Source organism: Dysidea avara, chromosome 2 (assembly GCF_963678975.1).
Source record: "Dysidea avara chromosome 2, odDysAvar1.4, whole genome shotgun sequence".
Lineage (NCBI taxonomy): Eukaryota > Metazoa > Porifera > Demospongiae > Dictyoceratida > Dysideidae > Dysidea > Dysidea avara.
This window is the reverse complement of record NC_089273.1, coordinates 20,360,183-20,376,472: the sequence shown is the minus strand read 5'-3', so window position 1 is coordinate 20,376,472 and position 16,290 is coordinate 20,360,183. Positions and strand designations below refer to the sequence as shown.

The 16,290-nt window shown below is 38.1% G+C and overlaps 1 protein-coding gene across 1 annotated transcript in view; it reads right to left on the bottom strand.

Annotated features, from left to right (window-relative positions):
- LOC136246794 (protein mesh-like) overlaps nt 1-16,290 on the bottom strand; it is a 121,177-nt gene that overhangs the window by 88,913 nt on the left and 15,974 nt on the right. Inside the window, exons 3-4 of the mRNA XM_066038352.1 lie at nt 15,025-15,331; nt 2,888-3,187 (exon numbers count right to left, since the gene is read on the bottom strand). Coding sequence (XP_065894424.1) covers nt 2,888-3,187; nt 15,025-15,331 — 607 coding nt within the window. The remainder of the gene's footprint in view (nt 1-2,887; nt 3,188-15,024; nt 15,332-16,290) is intronic.

Below are 16,290 nucleotides of genomic sequence, written 5' to 3'. Positions count from 1 at the left end.
CGAGTATGACCCCACCTAGTACCTACTCAGGATCTGGTACTTTAACAGTGATTCCATGTCCTCGCTGTAGGGGAGCAAGCGAGTCTTCTGATATATTCACTAGACAGTCTTGCAAAACCTAACAGCTCCATATCTACTTGGAACAATCCAAGACAGACCCCTTTGGATAGGGATAAAAGTGTGGGTTGTTCAACACCCAGTAGCAATCTGTGATAGCGAGTTAGGAAAGGTCCTTCACACCATCAGGGAGGATGGAAAAAGTTTTAAAGCTACAGTTTTAGATCTAGGGCTGCAACTACTGCTGATCAGCAGGGTATCAGTGATGTCACTATCAAATTACTTGGTCAACGGCATAGTTCAAGCTTACATTAAGACATCACCATCCAACTGGTAGGTTACTCCAGAGTCTTGGATCAACCAGCACCTCAAATCAATTCTCAAGTGACTCACTGGTGATGCCATTTCAAGGACAAGTGTATCTGTGGACTCTAAGCCACAAACTATTCATATTTGTCAACTGATTTTATCACTACAAATCTTTCATGGTGAATACACTAAAGGGATAATGTCATAACAAAGAAATTAAACATGGAGAGGGTTTTTGGAGGCTTTCTTTGGGCAGTATCAGATGGAAGAGTTCAGTACCCACTATGAAAAAATGGCAGCAACATTTTGATGGTGTTAAATGAATCATGTGATTTTAAGAGTTTGATTCATTCAAAATCTACATAGGTGTATCAGTTACCAGGTCTGTCCTGCCTGATGAGGATTCCTCCTATGGCTAACAATATTGACACAAGTGTTCTCTTGAATCCCACAAGTTTCCATTGCACATGAGAAATGTACATGATTAAATAATGTTTAACTTGTTAAAAGGACTTTACATGTTCAGCCACAAGCGCTATCTACATTAAATGCTAAGGTAACTTGTCAATTAATATATATAGTAATAATCAGTGTTTTAGGTGCAATACGTAATTATAGGATTTGTGACAGAACACTTGTGCCCTGTCAGCTAGTATAGTAACGTCCTACCCTTAATTCCCTAACCTGTCAAAGGCTGACTTATAAAAAAATGGATACATAGAAAAAAGAATAAATGATAATGAAAGAAAGAATCTAAGCTGGGTGAATGTAGCTACACAGCTTTGCTGCAATAATTATCCAAAACTCAACTAGAGAGTGATGCATGCAGACCATCTGTCCTGGAGGGGAGGACAAATCCACGTGAATTGATAAACATTACGTAGTGTACTTAAGTGTACTGTAGAGAGATCAACTACAAACAAGTCACCCTGTAGAGAGATCAGCTAGAAGAAGTTACCTTGTAGAGAGTTCAGCTACAAAGAAACCACCATGTTGAGAGTTCAGCTGCAAACAAATCACCTGTAGAGAGTTCAGCTACAAACAAATCACCCTGTAGAGAGATCAGATAGAAGAGGTCACCTTGTAGAGAATTCAGCTACAAAGAAACCATCATGTAAAGAGTTCAGCTGCAAACAATCACTCTGTAGAGAGTTCAGCTACAAACAAATCACCCTGCAAAGAGATCAGCCAGAAACAAGTCACCCTGTAGAGAGATCAGCTACATAGAAACCATCCTGTAGAGAGTTCAGCTACAAACAAGTTACCCTATAGAGAGATCAGCTAGAAACAAATCATCTTGTAAAGAGTTCAGCTACAAACAAATCACCCTGTAGAGAGTTCAATTACAAACAGATAACCCTGTAGAGAGATCAGCTAGAAACAAGTCATCCAGAGATCAGCTAGAGACAATTCATCCTGTAGAGAAATCAGCTAGAAGGATCACCTTGTAGAGAGTTTAACTACAAACAAATCACCTTGCAGATAGTTCAGCTACAAAAAGTCACCCTGTAGAGAGATCAGCTAGAAGAAGTTACCTTGTAGAGAGTTCAGCTACAAAGAAACCATCATGTAATGAGATCAGCTGCAAACAAATTACTCTGTAGAGAGATCAACTAGAAGAAGTTAGTTCAGCTACAAAGAAACCATCATGTAGAGAGTTCAACTGCAAACAAATTACCCTGTAGAGAATTCAGCTACGAAAGGATCACCCTATAGGGAGTTCAGCTAGAAGAAGTCACCTTGTAGAGAGTTCAGCTACAAAGAAACCACCATGTAGAGAGTTCAGCTGCAAACAAATCACCCAGAAGAGAATTCAGCTACAAAGAAACCAACATGTAGAGAGTTCAGCTACAAAGAAGCCACCATGTAGAGAGTTCAGTTACTGTGTAAACAAGTTACCCTGTATAGAGATCGGATACATTTCAAGTCACCCAGAAGAGAGATCAGTTGCAAACAAGTTATCCGTAGGGAATAATTGATATATAACAAAAATATATGTATTATATATAATTTGTACATTTTCAGAAATAGTTAAAATGTTCTTCATCTTTTTCTTCCTCCTGTGGTAAAGAAAAAAAGATAGGTTAAAAAAGCCCCAAAGCCGGCCATAGGCCGGATTTGGAGTACACAAATACAAAAAGAAGTGAAATCTAACCCAAAACAGCCAAGCTGCAAAAAAATGAGTGTGGCCCTGAGAAAGGCTATGGTGAAAAAGATGTGAAATCCAAGGTGGTAGCCAAGAAATGGCTGTGATGGTAGGTTAATGGTAAAATTGTAATAATGGTGAATTTTGTGCCAAGACCAAGCAGCACCAAATTCACCTGATTTGTCGTTATTAAAATTTTACCATTAACCTACCATCACAGCCATTTCTTGGCCGCCACCTTGGATTTCACATCTTTTTCACCATAGCCTTTCTCAGGGCTGCACTCTTTTTTTGCAGCTTGGTTGTTTTGGATTAGATAGAATTGAGACCTTTCACATCAGGGAAACAAAAATAAAACCTTTACACTTGACTTACCTACTTCAAATTCACCAAAAAAACTTCTGTTTTTTACTGTAACGTTTAACCTGTGTTGACCTAGTTTCCTAAACAAAGGCATTGGACAAATAGCTTTACAATTTACTATGATGCCTTTAATAGATGTAGTTATGCGTTGTGTTGCTCCACTCATCATCTTAGTAAACTCAGTCACATCACCATCTTCATCATAAAACACACACACGACATCATCATGTTCAGTACTTTTGTTAAAACTTGGTCCACTCAATGTCATTACTCCACCATTGATGATTGATGGGGTATCAGGGTCCAATAGTACTGTGTAGGTGGTAAACTACAATTATGCAACACTTACAATATATATAGCAACTTCTATACCACATAAGATTAACAAGGCAACTTCAGCTGTAAAGTCTGCAATGCACATAATAATTTGAGAAAAATCACCCAATGTTTACATATACTGGCTTTTGGCTGTGCACACAAATACGGGGGTATCTACAAATTTATCAAGACACATGACAGTGTGTTGTGCAGCCAAGTAAGCATACAACAAGTGTGTATTTCACAAGAACCAAGAAAGCACCACTTTTGCTGTGACACTCCCTTGGGGTAGGGCACCTTCTATTCCAAATTTGAGTCCAATCTGCCAAGCTATTACTGATATAGTTATGCACTTTCAAAGTTCATTTTATATTATCCATATTTTTCTTATTCTTCCCTTTCTTTTCAACTTCAGAAAAAATGACAATACACTCACATGTCTGGTTGGTCAATGTACTTCAAATTTGAAGGTCAGTAAGAGTATAATGCAGCACATTTACAGTTCAATTTTCGTACAGATCAGGTAAAGAACAAGGGAGTTATGCACAATTTTTTAAAAGTGTAAAAGCAATTTGCTGTCATGCCTTCAAGGTAAAACTGCTTGAAGTAATTTGAAAATTGGTCTGTACATGAAGTAACTATTGTAGTGCAAACCATTTGTGGTCTTAAATGAAATTGCAATGATGGCCACAGAGTTATAAAATGCCAACCACGTGTAAAAGGCAAGTGATCTCGTTTCATAAATTTAAAAAAACAACAACCAGAAAGTGCTAAAAGAAATGAGCTAGAAATAGTAATATAACTAGATAAATCATTGTAGAAGAGCCTTTCAATGGCTTAGAAGAAATCAGATGAAAAACCATTGAGAAAACCAACTACATGTAACCGGTTATTGGGTGATCAAGATACTCTAAAATTGCAGTCACTCTATTAGAGCATTTGGCTACTATTAAAACTCATCCTGTAGAGAGTTAGCTACACTACAAACAAGTGACTCTGTAGAGAGTTAAGCTACTGTACGTTAAAGGTCACTCTTTACAATTATCAAACAGTACGGTATTTTTAAGTAGGAATCCCCCCGAAATGACGCGCACCACCAAAAATATCGCCTTTTAAAAACCGATGAAAATCACTTTTACGGAATAATATTAGTTCATCTAGCATCAAATGTAGCATTAAAAACAAGAAAATGCTTACTGGCGGCCGGATATAGAATTTTAAAAAATCGTCAAAACTCGAAATTTCGTCTCACTGCCTCACTCACTCACTCACTCACTGACCACAGTCGTAAGCCTAGAGCCCAAATGAAGCAGCACACGGTCATCATTTTACACCACAACAACAAACTCACCAGTAGGATGTGCCTTTTGGGATTCTGACGAGTGCGCCTTGTCTTTTCTTTTATCTTCAGTCAGGTTACTTGTCTTCTTCTTCATCCAACAAAACCATATGATGGCGTTAATTTTCCATATCAACACTTTCTTTAAGCAGCACAATAGATGCCACAAAATTACTTAAGGTGCTTAGACTACGCTACTGTACGGAGGTACCGGTACTCCATGATATGTGGGTCACAAAGTTCATGCCCCATTCTTTATTCTACGTATTATCAATCTATCAACTGAGACCATGATGACCACGTCCCTTTTATGTTAGCTGTATTTGTACCACACACCTTCAAGTTGGTAGGCTGATTTGAGCTTGGATTCGAGATTCTCTAGTCTAATACTATGAATTGATCGAAAACACAATGACCACACCCCTTTTTGGGGCAAGCACACATCTTTGCAGGCTGACTCGAGATACTCTAATACAGCAGTCACCCTAATAGAACAGTCACATGTTTATAGCTAGCTGTATGCTTAATCAAAAAACTAAACAAACTAGTATATAAATTTAAAAATGAAGTAGGAATCTAAGCAATAAAAAGTAGTGAAACAAGAGATGAACAATGGTAGCTATTACAGTATAGCTCAGTGGGAAATTCCTACTTTGGCAGGTATAAGAATTATTTTGTGTTCAATGCCAAAGTAGGGATTTCCCACTGAGCTATACTGTAATAGCTACCATTGTTCATCTTGTGTTTCACTACTTTTTATCGCTTAGATTCCTACTTCATTTTTAAATTTATAATTTTTAATATATAGCTTAGTATTGCTTAATGTGGTGCTATAGGAGTCATGTACCAAAAAAAGTTAACAGACAAGTGTGAGAAAAATTATGATAGTTACAAGCTACATAGTAGGGATCATTACAATGGTGATAATACTAAGACTGATGACATGATGCTGTAATAAAGCAGTCATACTAATACAGCAGTCATGCACAAATGTTATCAAACAGTATGGTAGTTTAAGTAGGGATCGCCCATAAAATGATGCGAGCCACCTAAAATGTTGCCTTCAAAAATCATCCTAGAGACATCTTACAGGACGAAAATCACCTTTATAGAATAATCCAACAACTGAATGTGTTACAATATAATACTCTCAATAGCAGCTTGACGTATTATATTGAAATATTACACTTTTTTGTCAAGGTTGCTTGACAAAAATCTGTAATACTAATTTGATTGGATAAAATATTGTGGTGTGTTCCTATTAGAAGTAAATGTCCGACTTGACATCTAGTGTTACCATAGTAATAGATGCCCCATGGCATAGCAACAATATGGTTGCTTAGTAATGATTGCTAGGTAACCGTTGCTAAGGTGAATGGCATCTTGAGACCATAAACAATGGTTGCTAGGCAACAGTTGCTAAGTGTGATTGGTCTATTACAGTGGTTATTTTTGGATTTCTGTTGCCTAGCAACAGTTGCTATGGTTGTCGGATTAATTTGCAATAGGACGGATGGCTGTGGTATTCGGGATTAATAGTTCTCGCATTGTAAAGTGGAAGGAAATAATGCTCGGCTTCGCCTCGCACTATTTTACTCCTTCCCGTTTACAATGCTCGCACTATTAATCCCGAATACCACAGCCATCCATCCTATTACATATACTAATATTAGCCCATCTCACATCAAATACAGCATTAAAAACAAGAAAACACTTAGGGGTCATCCATAATTTTCAGCATTTTCACAAGAGTACAGAGAGTACTCTTTTCCATAACCCCCTCCCCCCCACCTAAAAGCATACTATTAAAAATGTTGATATCGATCATGAATTGTTGTATGTATGTATGTATGTGTGTATGTCACATATGAAATTGTTTTTAAGAGTTATTGTTGCTGTAGGAAATGCAGACAGATCAATCACACAAGAAGTTATTTACATGTGTGAATTTGTGTGACAGTCATATACTTATTTCTTTTTAGGTCTTCCCCTTCCCATTTTGTAATTTTGCTCAGTCTGGTGTTTCTGAAGCTGGTATTTGGTGGGATAAATTTCACCATAAACAAGACATTTTATCTCAACTTTGGACTTCTTTGACTGTGAAGTAGATTCTGATTCCTCTTGTGACCTAGTTCCACTGTGTATCAGGCATGTGTAGCGCTCCTTGTCAGCTTCACTGGTAAAAGCATAACGGAAATGTGCACATCACAGAAATGGCTATCTGTTGGCTGTCTTCAATATAATGCATCAAATTATCATCAGTACTACAGCTTGAAACACCTGTACTAACTTGCTGAGTTACAACACTTTGTACATTATCATGAGCTTCAGCACCACTACTGACGTCGTCTTCTACTGCTACAGTTTCTTCATTCACTGTGCTTGTCTGCAAAGAAAACAAGTTATAGGTAGCTGTCGTTCAATACATTGTGCAAGTCACCTATTTGTAAACACTACTTCTATAAATTAAACCGGCTATCTGGCAAGCTACAATCCTGCATGTATGAAATAGTGTTAAACCTATCAATCTAGCCATTTAGTACTATACAGCTACGTGCTTTTAGTACAGTGAAAACAGTTTTTTACTGAAAGCGATTCTGGCTATTACCTAACATGGCCTAGTCATGGCTACCTGCATACCTAATGCATAGCTAGCTACGTGGTTTTATAGCCTGTTTATATATTGTACCTTGAAAAATGAATCAATACGCCTTGTCCTGCTCCACTTCAAGTGTTGCACAGCTTTTTTCAGTGCTGCCACATAGTGCTCTTTGCTGTAAACAACTCGCTCCTTCCATTCTACTTGCGCGCTTCACAGCATCTGCCCTCTTCATTTTCATATTGTTCGTCACAACAAAGGCGTTCACGAAATGCTGGTAATGATTAGTTGGTGACTTGTGTACACTATCTGGATGCCTAGCGAGTTCAAGAAGAAACTGCCTTGCCTCGAGCTGCAACTCACATTTCGCCATCTTGATACTGAAATTGTATGCGCATGCTAAATTATTTAGAATTATTTTTATATAGCGCTACTAATATCAACATTATTAAAAAGCGTACGCATTGGATTTACCCCCTCCCCCCCAGCGTACGCTCTGTATGCTTGCGAAAATGCTGAAAATTATGGATGACCCCTTAAAGGTGGTTGGATATAGAATTTTTAAAAATTGCTAAAATTTGGATTCTAGACTGCCCAACAGCCTGACCACAGTTGCAAGGCTAGGCAGTGCACAAATTCATGTACTTGTTTAATTGCCTGCAAACTTTCTGCTTATCATACAGTACGATAGTACTGTATAGTAGGGACCACAAAGGAGTGGGTGTGGTCCATGAAAAAACATCACCCAAATACCAGCCTCACCGTTCCCTGGCGATGAGGCAGCATTGGTTAGGTAAAATTAAGCCCAAGCAAGTCTTCAGATCGACCTCAAACAGAATTTTCTACTGACTGACTGACTGACTGATGCCTTCAGACAAGCATAACTCAATAACAACTAAGGTTACGGGCTTGATTCTTTCACTATTTGATGTCGCTTTGGCCCAAGAGGTGCCTTTTGGCTTACCACAGTACGTACACCACATTGTTCATGGACTTATCAGTGTTCTCCTTTGTGTCCCACTTATCTTTGCTAACAGTGAAAGGTGTTGATTTGGTGGTAGTATGTGTTGGCTTCCCTTTGCAATGGAAATCATCTGTATTTTTCATAGTGGTTACTTTGATTGATTTGTAGAGGTGCATTTCTTGATTCGTACTGCTGTGTAACGAATGGGTTGAACATAGCTGACAACGAAGCGTAATGGATACTTCACTTTTCAAACAATAATCAAAACATACGGTAGTGTGTCGTGCGGCCCAAGAAGCCGGCACGCCACACTGTGAGTATATTAACAGGAAGAAAGTAAACGCAATTTTCACACCTTTGTAGCTCTGTGATTCCTTGTCTGATTGAAACCAAAGTTGCTACAGAAGTGTCAGCTAGGTAGGGGAGCCCACATTCCAAATTTGAAAAAAAAAGCGCTCCAGCCATTTCCGAGATATGATCGGCCAAAGTTTGGGAGTTTTTTTCTTCATTTTTTCTTCTTCCTTTTGCACACTTCGCAAAATCCACCATAAAACATGAATGCGTACTCTAATCGGGCTGAAATTTGGCACACTTAAAGGGCTTGTTAAGGCGAATCTCAGTACCAAGTTTGGTAGGAATCCGATGAACATTCACGGAGTTATGACCGATTATTTACGTAAAATAAGGTCGAAGGTCTGTCACGTCCATAGGGTAAACCGCTTGAAGGAATGAGCTGAAATTTCTATGTAGATGGAGTAACTATCGTAGGAGTGCCTTTCCGTGGTTTGAAAGGAATCCAGTTAAAGGTCATCGAGATATGACACAAAACCCTACCTATGTCACAATTACGTGATCGATTTTTATGAATAAATAACTTAGTTTTCACGCCTACCAGGAAAACTGCTTAGAGCAATGAGCTGAAAATCGGTGTGTAGCTGGAATAATTATAATAGAAAGTCCTTGCAGCAGTACAGAAGAATTGGATTACAAACCACTGAGTTATGATTCCAAAGCCAACTACGTGTAGCAAATGCGAGATCGAGATACTCTAATAGAACAGTCACCCTAATAGAGCACTCAGCTACATTTATACTGTAACTTATGCCATTATAGAATTATATTACATTGCAAGTTATTCTGTAGGGAGTTCAGCTACAAACAATTAATCTTATAGACAATTCAGCTACAAGCAAGTCATCCTGTAGAAGCTGATCTCTCTAGACGGTGACTTCTTCTAGTTGATCTCTCTACAGGGTGACTTTTATTTTATTTATTTATTTTTTTTATTTATCAATGCTTTACAGCACAAGTGCTGAAGGTCTGTAGGACACCTGGTCCTACAGCCTGCTCAAAGACTTTAGCTACTTAAGATGTGTTTGAAAAGTTGGAGAAAGGAGAAAAATCCATGACTGGACCTAGGTAGCCTCGAACCTGCAGCCATCCGATTTACGTTCGAACGCTTACAAGAGTCTACCAGGTGGTCAGGATGTTTTCTCCTTGTACTTGTATAGCTGAACTCTCTACAGGGTGATCTGTTCATTGCTGAACTCTCTACAGGGTGATTTGTTTGTAGCTGAAATCTCTTGTTTCAAACTGATCTCACTGTAGGGTAACTTGTTTGTAGCTGAACTCTCTACAGGATGGTTTCCTTGTAGCTGGAGTTCAGCTACAAATATGTTGCTGTAGAGATTCAGTACATTATAAGTCACACTGAAGAGAATTCAGCTATAAACAAGTCACCCTGTAGAGAGTTCAGCTACAACAAGTCACTCTAGAGAATTCAGCTACAAACAAGTTACTACATAGAGGGTTCAGCTACAAAAAAGCTACCCAGTAGAGAGTTCATCTACTGTAGATCAGCTACAAACAAGTTACTTTATACAATGTTCAGCTACAAGTAAGTTACTCTGTAGAGAGTTCAGCTACAAACAAGTCACTCTGTAGTACAAATAAGTCACCGTGTAGCTGGAGAGTTCAGCAACCAATCAAAAAACCACTCTGTAAAGAGTTCAGCTATACAAACATGTTATAACTCTACAGAGAAAGTTATAACTCTATAGAGAGATCAGCTAGAAACAAGTCATCCAGTAGAGAGATCGGCTACAAGACATCACCTTATAGAGAGTTCAGTTACAAAGAAACCACCATGTAGAGAGTTCAGCTGCAAACAAATCACCCTGTAGAGAGTTTAGCTATGAACAGATCACAGTTCAGCTAGAAAAAGTCATCCTGTAGAGAGATCAGCTAGAAGAATCACCTCGTAGAGGTTCAACTACAAACAAATCACCCTGCTATCAGATAGTTCAGCTACATACAAGTCACCCTGTAGAGAGATCAGCTAAAAGAAGTTACCTTGTAGAGAGTTCAGCTACAAAGAAACCATCATATAAAGAGTTCAGCTACAAACAAATCACCCTGTAGAGACGACCAGATCACCCTGTAGAGCAGGGCCGCCCAGAGAAATTCAGGGTCCCAGGGCAAAGAGTTAAAGTGGGGCCCCAGGGGTAAGGAGGTTTCCATTCTGAATCACAACTTCACCCAGGCTGTAAGTTGAAGACCAAAAAAAAAGGTCATTACATGCTGACAATGACAATAGCTACCCCTCACGAACCATATCTCCTTATTTATAAGCTTGTTACACTGCTCCTCTGAAGAATACTTCACTGCTCTATTAGAGTATCTAGATCTGACTGCTCTATTAGAGTATATTGATCTTTTAAACAGGTATCAAGGGGCCCTTCGTGGGGCTTCCTGGGGCCCCTTTCAGGCTGGGGCCCAGGGAAAAAGGCCCCAGTCCCCTCCCCCTCCTGTGGACGGCCCTGCTGTAGAGAGATCAGCTAGAAGAAATCACCTTGTAGAGAGTTCAGCTACAAAGAAACCACCACGTAGAGAGTTCACCCAGAAATAAGTTAACCCTGTAGAGAGATCAGCTAGAAACAAGTCACCCCATAGAGATCAGTTACAAAGAAACCATCCTGTAGAGAGTTCAATTACAAACAGATAACCCTATAAAGTGTTCAGCTAGAAACAAGTCACCGTGTAGACAGATCAGCTAGAAACAAGTCATCCAGAGATCAGCTAGAAACAAGTCACCCTGTAGAGAGATCAGCTACAAAGAAACCATCCTGTAGAGAGATCAGCTACAAAGAAACCATCCTGTAGAGAGTTCAATTACAAACAGATAACCCTATAGAGAGTTCAGCTAGAAACAAATCATCGTGTAGAGAGATCAGCTAGAAACAAGTCACCCTGTAGAGAGATCAGCTAGAAACAAGTCACCCTGTAGAGAGATCAGCTAGAAACAAACCATATTGTAGAGAGTTCAGTTGCAAACAAATCACCCTGTAGAGAGTTCAGCTAGAACAAGTCACCTTGTAGAGAGTTCAGCTACAAAGAAACCACCATGTAGAGAGTTCAGCTGCAAACAAATCATCCTGTAGAGAGTTCAGCTAGAAACAAATCACCATGAAAAGGGTTCAGCTACAAACAATGATAGTTTCAGCCACAGTTCAGTTATGTAAGAAGTCACCTTATTAATTACAGTATGTGATAATTATCATTCAATGTTAAATATACAAACATTTCATCAGACAAAAGCTATACACACAATTACTTCCTGTGTTCCACAATTCCTGCAGTAAAGAAAAAAACAAGTTGAAAGGAAGCATCAAAGCCATATGGCCAGCTTTGTGGCTTGCAATACAAAAGAAGCAATATTTAAACCAAAACAGCCAAACTGTAAAAAAAGAGTGCGGCCCACAAAAAGGCCAAGGTGAAAAATGATGTGAAATCCAAGGTGGTGGCCAAGAAATGGCTGTGATGGTGAGTTAACGGCAAAAATTTTAATTACGACAATTCAGGTGAATTTGGGCCTTTTTGGGGGCTGCACTTTTTTTTTACAGCTTGGCTGTTTTGGTTTAGCGCTGGGACATGTGGTGCCATTTCTTTTGCAGTATGCGTGGGTTCACCAGTCACAATAATATTATTCACACAAAAAAGTTAACAGCAAAAAAATTGGAATTTTCAACTAGAGTAGGGACCATAGCACAACACAGTATGGATATAACACTTCTTGTTGTTGTACTGTGATTTAATATCATGCACTAATCCAGCTTGTTTCAGTACTTTTTATTGATGTGCTATGTATGGTCCCTACTCTAGTTGAAAATTCCAAATGTTTTTGTGTACTTGTACAGTAATGATATGGTACTGCCCAAGCGCAATGTTGCACTTGCTTGCATGTGCAATTTTGCTCGAGATTTTAAAAATCGCTAATTAAGGGGCATGGCAACGGTTTCGCTGTGAGACAGCGTGGCAGCTGTTTTGCTCACAAGAATCATGAGCGAAACAGTTGCCACGCACATTAATTAGCGATTTCTTAAATCTTGAGCAAAATTGCACGTGCGACGTTGTGCTTGGGCAGTACCGTATGAAAAACATATTAGTCAAAGAAATATCAAAAAATCATTCTAGCGCCTATACATGGATGATTTAATTGTTTTTAGGGGAGAGGTTCTGATTTTTTTTTTTTTTTAAACAAGCTGCAAGACTTTGTATGACAATGTATATATAATTAGTCAGAAGGGAGAGATAACTGTGCTGAACATGCTGTATGAAGTGGCAGTCCTTCCACCATTTTACGCTACAACAACAAACTCACTAGTAGGATGTGCCTTTTGAGGTTCCAACGAGTTTGTGACCTCTGCGCCTTGTCTTTCCTTTTATCTTCAATCAGGATCATTGTCTTCTTTTTTGTTGTAATGAAGTCATATTGAGGCATTAATTTTCCCTATCAAAAAATTCCTTGAGCAGCATGGTTAGACACTGCGAACTTATTTATATACTTATGCTTAGTCAAGAGCACATAATAAAAATAGGGAGGGAGAGTGTCTAACTGCCAATGCAGTCTGTACAAAATCACTGTTTATTATTGAATAGACAATGATCTTTGAACAAATTAACACTTTTACTGATGATAGAGATCTGTTGATAGGTGTTGAGTGCTGCTGATAGGTGTTGAGTAAGGTAAAGCTACTTCGCAGTGATTTTGGCTGAAAGTGTCCTAGTTAGACACTCTCCCTCCCTTTTTTATTATGTAATCTTGGCTCGGTAGATACATGTAATTTCACAATAGATTCAATGCCATGCCTGTTAATTAATCAGTGCGATCTTGGTTGATTAATAACGATCAAGCACTGGCTGAGCCCACATCTCTTTAACAATCTATCACAATGACACACCCCATTATTATTGACCTAGCTGTATTCATAATACTAGCACAACAAAAATATAATAGTGGCATACCCCTGGCTGCTGACTTGAGATACTCTAATATAGAGGTGTGCCAATATCCAACTACCACCAAAAGAAGCCGATAACCGATAGTTGGTCCGATATTTGCATTATAGTTTTAAGCAAACAAAAGTGTACATTTACCTACCCTACAACAACATGTGCATGTATTCATCATAGGTGGCGGAAGAGGGGGTGCTGGGGACTCAAAGCTGTATTATGCAATAGTCGTTATGTGAACTTCCACAAACTTGTCAATCACGATCAAAATACTCTAATAGAGCAGTCATTCCAATAGAGCAGTCACCCTAATACAACAGTCATGCATGTATTATTAAAAAGTACTAGTATTCGATTAACAGCTAAAGCCACCGAAAATGCCTCCAAATTTAATCTCCTGACACCTAATTTTCAAAATATTCCTGGGGGGCATACCCCCAGATCCTCCTAGAATTAGAATGCTTGGTGTGCTACTACTACCACTATAAATCTTGGGCACCCCCAACTGTAGTACCCTTCCACCTCCTATGTTCATTGATATGTTCTGCCTGTGGTGGTACATAACTTAAGTTTCTATTGTGCAATCCAGATAATTAGGCACCCACAAACATTTTTATGTATACTCCAATAAAGTCTTAAACAGATATTTCTGCATCACACCACATTTTATTGGCTTGTGAGAAAGCTGGTACATAACACTTCTTATTGTTTTACTGTGATTTAATATCGTGCACTACTCCAGTGTGTTTCAGTACTTTTTATTTGATGTGCTATGGTCCCTACTCTAGTAGAAAATTCCAAATTTTTCTGTGTACTTGTGTAATTGAAGATTTATTGCAGAGAGTCAAAATAGGGATTTGTGGTTTACATTACCACCCCAACGATCCCTTCTTGTTTCATGGCTTTTTAAGCCATCCCTATTCACCCTACCAAAATTTTCAAATTTTTATTCATCTAGAAGATAACAGAGAAGCAATAAAATGGAATTCAAGGAAAACAGCCAGTTTTAGTTCAGTGGGTCACATATGATGGTATGTTTGGTCCAGTTTGTTTCGGGCCATCATATTAAGGGTTTCAAGTGCATAGCCAACATAGGATGTAGTATGAGTGACATGGGACTTTGATCTACTACAAACCTAAATGTCAAGTCACTCTGAGAAAAACTTTGTCACATTCTCATCAACACCATCAGTAACTTTTTTGATTGCAGAAGTAAATGTTTTATTTGGCTTTTGTCACAGGTATAGCCAATGAATCAAACACTTTCCTGTTAACTCCATTGTACATATAAGTACGTTGTGCATCATCTAGTAGGTTAAAGTTTAAACTTAATGCAACAGATTTCAAATTATAGCTGTCCGATAATAGTAAAACCTATATCTCGATAAGTGCCAACCATTATATCTTGAGAATTTGATTAAATTGGAGAAGTAATAAAATTTCTGACATAATAAATACTATGTGACTTTATGTCAACAAATATGTAAAACTGTGTTTATAAAATAGTCCTGTGGTGCAAAGTAAGTAAGTAAGTAAGTGGTTTCTTGTCAATATTAATTGTGGAAAGGTGCAAACCTTTATGGCCCATTGTATAGTACTACTGTATGATGAAGTATATGTATACATAGTACACTTACTAGGAAGTTCATCACATCCAGATCCATTTGTAGTGATATTCTTTATTGTTGCACTATCAACTCGATACACATATTGACCAGGACTACCAGTGTTAAATCTATGGTCTTCTTCAATATCAGCAATAGCTGCAGTCCTCGAGGTAGGAAACACATATGATTCTGGGTCCTCTCCCCCAAAATTAAATCCAACTTGAGCATCTACTTGACTAGCATCTCCACGAGTCCAGCTGATACCATCATCAAGGTAATTGAAAACAACAAATGAGTGTCTTCCATCAGTAACAAGTAGAGCTTGAAATGTGTTGGCCTGGAAAGTAGTAACAAAATATTATTACAGGCAGAGAAATAACCTGCAGAAAACACAACAATGTAGTATAATTACAGGAGGGTCTTTACTGTGTTTGCTCAATTACTCTAATATAACACACATGGTTGTTCACTTCTAGTGATTAAGAATTGAGATTCAGATATTCAATATCCTACTGTAATATTAACTGGTAATTTAGACAAGGATGAAGAGTCCACAAAGAAAGATTCACATTTCATTCTTCGAGGTTATGATAGTTTGATGTATTCAGTCATTGCTAAAAGCCTCTTGATGCTATACCAATCACTAAATGTGATCAGCTGAATGAAAACTAGCTGTTTTTGTTAAATTCTATTTGCTATAAAAAAATAAATACACTGGGTAAAATATAAAAGCTACACATAAATGTGGGCAAATTTTAATTGATTCAGTTATTTCAGTATACACTAAGACAATATAAAACCTATACACCATCAGATTTTCCTGTTCATGGAGAGTAAAATCTTTATTCCATGTTTGTACAGCAAAAGATATACAAGTTATGGGTGCCTATTTATGATGCAGTGGAAATAAAGTTTACAGTCATCATTTCTTTGTTGGAATGACCTTCTTTGTCCACGTGAAGGAGTACAAGGAAAGCACTATACCTTGATGGATTCATTAAGTTTGCCAGTTCATGTTGAGCAAAAGTCCTGTCTTCACCTTGTGAGTTACAGTATAATCAATAAAATAACTCTCAAGATTATTCATCATTAAAGGCTGAAATTTTGGCTGTCCACTCTTTTGTTACCATAGATAACAGAGAAGCGGAATTTACATGTAGAAATGTGAGTAAACAACCTGGTTTTCATTCAGCCAGGTATCAGTGTTTAAACAGAGCCAAGACACATATTTGGTAGTGTTGTGTGGCCAAAGAAGCTGGTGTAACATACCATTGCGTTATTAAAAGAACAAAGCAA